The following is a 4,318-nucleotide window of genomic DNA, read 5'->3' on the forward strand; positions in this document are numbered from 1 at the left end:
ACTGGCCAGAGACAGTACAGGTATACGTCTATCACCTACACACCGTGCAAGTACCACTTGCATTCACCCTGGTACACCGTCTTGTATGGCGCTACATACTCAGGCTTCCCGTCAAGATGAAACAACACACGCATATTAAAAGCCATTACATGTAAAGTTCAATCAACATATCGAATATTCAAAAGCATGTACACAACATGCATAAACCATACCCCCATGGGACATGGTGGAACCACAACATAGCTAAACCGAGGACACGAAAGCTTACCTTGCAAGCTAACTCCAAAAGCCAAGAGTCCACAGCTCAAAGTCCAAACACAGCAGATTCACAATCTGTTATGGACCAACAATACATCAACAACATGCACCACAAGCATACAATATTAAGACAACGCCTTTTCATTACGCTTTATGTCTTTAGGCTTCTCACCAAGCCATAAGCCCTTAATCACTTGATTCTGACTTAGTTCATTAATTACAGAAGTTCCACTTCAGCAATCTAGGGTCCACAAACCCCCAATAGCCTACTGTACACACAGCACAACTACTGTTCTACGAAATCCCAGAATATCTGGATATTCCTCGGGACCATAACCGGATATGCAATATCCAGATATCTCACTGGACATATCCGGATATGCAATATCCGGATATCCAGAATCCCATATCCGGATATCTATTATCCGGATACTCAAAACCCATATCCGGATATCACATATCCGGATATTCATCGGGCACTTATCCAGATATTTCACGACAGAATGCAGAAAATGCATTTCGTGAAGATATCCTTCCAAGGTTGGGTTTTTAACGATTTAAAGCACCTAAACATGCATTTCTAGGTGTGTTCAACATTACCCAACAACAAGTTATCATCTTTAAGCCTTAACATGCATCAAGCTTTCATTTTTAAGTTCAAAGACTCAAGACCAAAGGTGACAAGGCTTACCAAAACTCAATCAGCCAACAAGAGGTGCTCTTGGAGCTCAAAAGGTCACTCCAAGGTTCTGTCTCTCTCTGCACACGAAAATGGTATACCAAGGTGGTCCTCTTACTCAACAAGAAAGCTCCTTTAAGCCTCAAAACCCAATGAGCAAGGAAGCACTCCACCCAAACCCCAACTCAGAACACCAACAGCCCACAAACAGTGGCCAAACCTCAAGCACAGCACCCTCACACCCTCTCAAGATGTTTCCCAAGTGTTTCCCAAGTGAAAGTGTGAAGAAAATCAAGAAAGGAAGTGTCTTGGATCCAAAATGGAGATGAAACCCCAAGGAGCAACCAAGCTGATCAGCCACCCTCACTTACTCACGTAGAGAATGTAATATGGCCTAGGGTTTAGTGCCCACTAAGGCTTATATAGTGGTTTAACAATTAAACACACAGTATTAACTTTAATTGCTACGCTTAGCATTTTAATTCCAAACTTTGGATTATGAAACTACATAATTTTCTAAGATTTATCATATTTTTCTTATAATTTTCTGAGCACTTTTTCGGTACGCGCTTTTCCAAGCCAGTACCGGTTTCTAGCACCAGTTCTCATTATCTGGACTTGAAACTCATTTTACAAGTCCTACATATCATTCTAGTAATTATCATGCACTTACATTAATTTTTCGGGATACTTTTTCGGTACGCATTTATACGGACTAGCAGAACCGGTATCTGCACTTTTCTTCCGAAAAGCGATTATCAACATTATTACTCACTTACCATAATTATTAAAGCCTCAGAATAATTATTAGGGTCAATTATGGAATCATTTCCTATTTTCTCATAATTTATTAATTAAATTCCTTAATTAACGGTGCGGGTTCTTACAGTCACCATCCATATTGTCCTAACTATAGCACTCTCAAGAGGCTGGCCTATTCACCAACTTGATGTCAATAATGCTTTCCTAAATGGTGATCTTCAAGAAGAGGTTTTTATGCAACAACCACCAGGCTTTGTGCATTAAAATAAGACTCTTGTATGTCGCCTCACCAAAGCACTCTATGGACTCAAACAAGCTCCACGTGCATGGTTTGAGAAGCTTAGTAACACTCTACATCAACTTGGATTCAGAACTGCCAAATGTGATTCCTCCTTATTAATTTCTATGACTCAGACAACTACTATTTTTGTGCTTGTATACGTTGATGACATCCTCATAACAGGATCCTCCTCCTCAGCCATTATGTTGTTAATTCAGTCTCTCAATCAAGCATTTTCCCTTAAAGATCTTGGGCAACTACACTATTTCTTAGGCATTGAAGCTCAAAAATTAGCCTCTGGGGGTTATCATCTAAATCAGTCCAAATATATTTTGGATCTCCTAAAGAAAGCAAATATGGTGGATTGTAAGTCCATGCCCTCACCTATGGTATCAAGTACCAAACTTTCTTCTCGGGATGGTTCCCCGCATCCAGATCCAGCTCAATATAGATCCATTATTGGAGCTCTTCAATATGCCACTATTACCAGACCAGATATTGCCTTCTGTGTAAATAAGGTTTGTCAGTTCATGTATAATCCTTTAGACACTCATTGGAAAGCTGTTAAAAGGATCCTTCATTACCTGAGTGGTATTGTCTCTCATGGTTTAACTATCACTCCTTCGAAGAATTTTCATCTCACTGCGTACTGTGACTCAGATTGGGGCTCAGATCTTGATGAACGTTGTTCAACAAGTGGCTACTGCATCTTCTTTGGATCTAATTTAGTTACCTGGTCTTCCAAGAAGCAACATGTTGTCAGTCGCTCAAGCACTGAAGTAGAGTACCGTTGTCTTGCTGCTACTGTTGCAGAACTTACCTGGATCCAGTATCTTCTTTCGGAACTCTGCATTCAACTTCCTCGTCCTCCAACTCTCTATTGTGACAATCTCTCAGCTGTCCTCCTCACTCCAAATCCCATTTTTCATTCTCGGACGAAGCACTTTGAGCTCGATCTTCACTTCGTTCGTGAAAAGGTTGTCTCCAAAGCAGTGTCTATTTACCATGTACCACCAGTATGGAGAAATATGACTTCACCAAGGAATTTTTACATCAGGAGAAGACAAAATTGGTCGTTCCTTGAAATCAATTTTAAATTGGGCTATATATAATTCGGTGAACCATATATGATGAACTGATTTAATTGAGAAAAGACTCTTTTGTAGTAAGGAATTTATATACAATGAAATAAAGTAGTAATATTATTTTAAACTGAATAGTAAAAGATATTTTTTATTTAATTTGGAGTGCATTATGATTTTAATTTATTAAAGTTTGAAGATGAATATATGTTGATTACTTAATTTAAAAACAAACTAACTTCAAAAGATTGTGTTTTCTAAATCAAGGCTAATTTGTTTATAGTTAATCAACATTTTTTCATTCTTCCTTTTATATTCGGGTCATCACTCACCGGTAACAAATTTGACAATAACGACCTGCACTTTTAATCTTTTGTTGTTACTTTCAAGTTAGTGTCATTTAATTTAATTTAATATCAATTCTATTTCATTTGATATTAAGTTTGTTTAATGATTATTTGGTTTGATTTAGAGTAGATTTTAAAGTGACTAGTCATAGAACAAAATTAATTGTAAAGAAAAAGTATAAAAACTAAGGATTTATTTTTTCTGCAATAAATGTAGATAAGTTATCTGCATTGAGTCCAAAATGATGTCATTTTGGGAAGAAAATTGTAAGAACCCGCACTGTTAATTAAGGTATTTAATTAATTAATTATGTGAAAATAGGAAATGATTCCATAATTGACCATAATAATTATTTATGAGGCTTAATAATCATAATAAGTGATTAAGAATGCTGAAAGTCGCTTTTCGGAAGAAAAGTGCAGATACCGGTTCTGCTAGTCGGTATAAATGCGTACCGAAAAAGTATGCCGGAAAATTAAAGTAAGTGCATGATAATTACTAGAATAATATGTAGGATTTGTAAAACGAGTTTCAAGTCCAATTATTGAGAACTGGTGCTAGAAACCGGTATTGGTTTTGAAAAGCGCATACCGGAAAGGTGCTCAGAAAATTATAAGAAAAATATGATAAATCTTAGAAAATTATGTAGTTTCAGAATCCAAAGTTTGGGATTAAAATACTAAGCGTAGCAATTAAAGTTAATAATGTGTGCTTAAGTGAGTTTTGGCTATAAATACACTTACTAAGGGCACATTGCCCTAGATACCAGAAAACCAGCGTGAGTTCTCCTTGGTGGCTGACCTCCTATACTATTCCATTGCCATATTCTCCATTTTGAGACTTTGTGATCATTTTATGCTTGTTTCTTCTTAAAACCTTCTTCCTAAACACTTGTTCTTGCTTGAGTGA

At 37.0% G+C, this 4,318-nt stretch overlaps 1 protein-coding gene across 1 annotated transcript; it reads left to right on the top strand.

Moving 5' to 3' along the window:
- Positions 1 to 2,104: 2,104 nt before the first annotated feature.
- On the top strand, positions 2,105 to 3,091 carry LOC133302164 (uncharacterized mitochondrial protein AtMg00810-like). Its single transcript, XM_061501911.1, has one exon. It carries the CDS (start codon positions 2,105 to 2,107, stop codon positions 3,089 to 3,091), a length of 987 nt encoding a protein of 328 aa, XP_061357895.1.
- Positions 3,092 to 4,318: the final 1,227 nt, after the last annotated feature.

The sequence above is a fragment of the Gastrolobium bilobum genome, unplaced genomic scaffold (assembly GCF_033153095.1).
Source record: "Gastrolobium bilobum isolate Gb01-03AN ecotype WA unplaced genomic scaffold, APGP_CSIRO_Gbil_v1 utg90727, whole genome shotgun sequence".
Lineage (NCBI taxonomy): Eukaryota > Viridiplantae > Streptophyta > Magnoliopsida > Fabales > Fabaceae > Gastrolobium > Gastrolobium bilobum.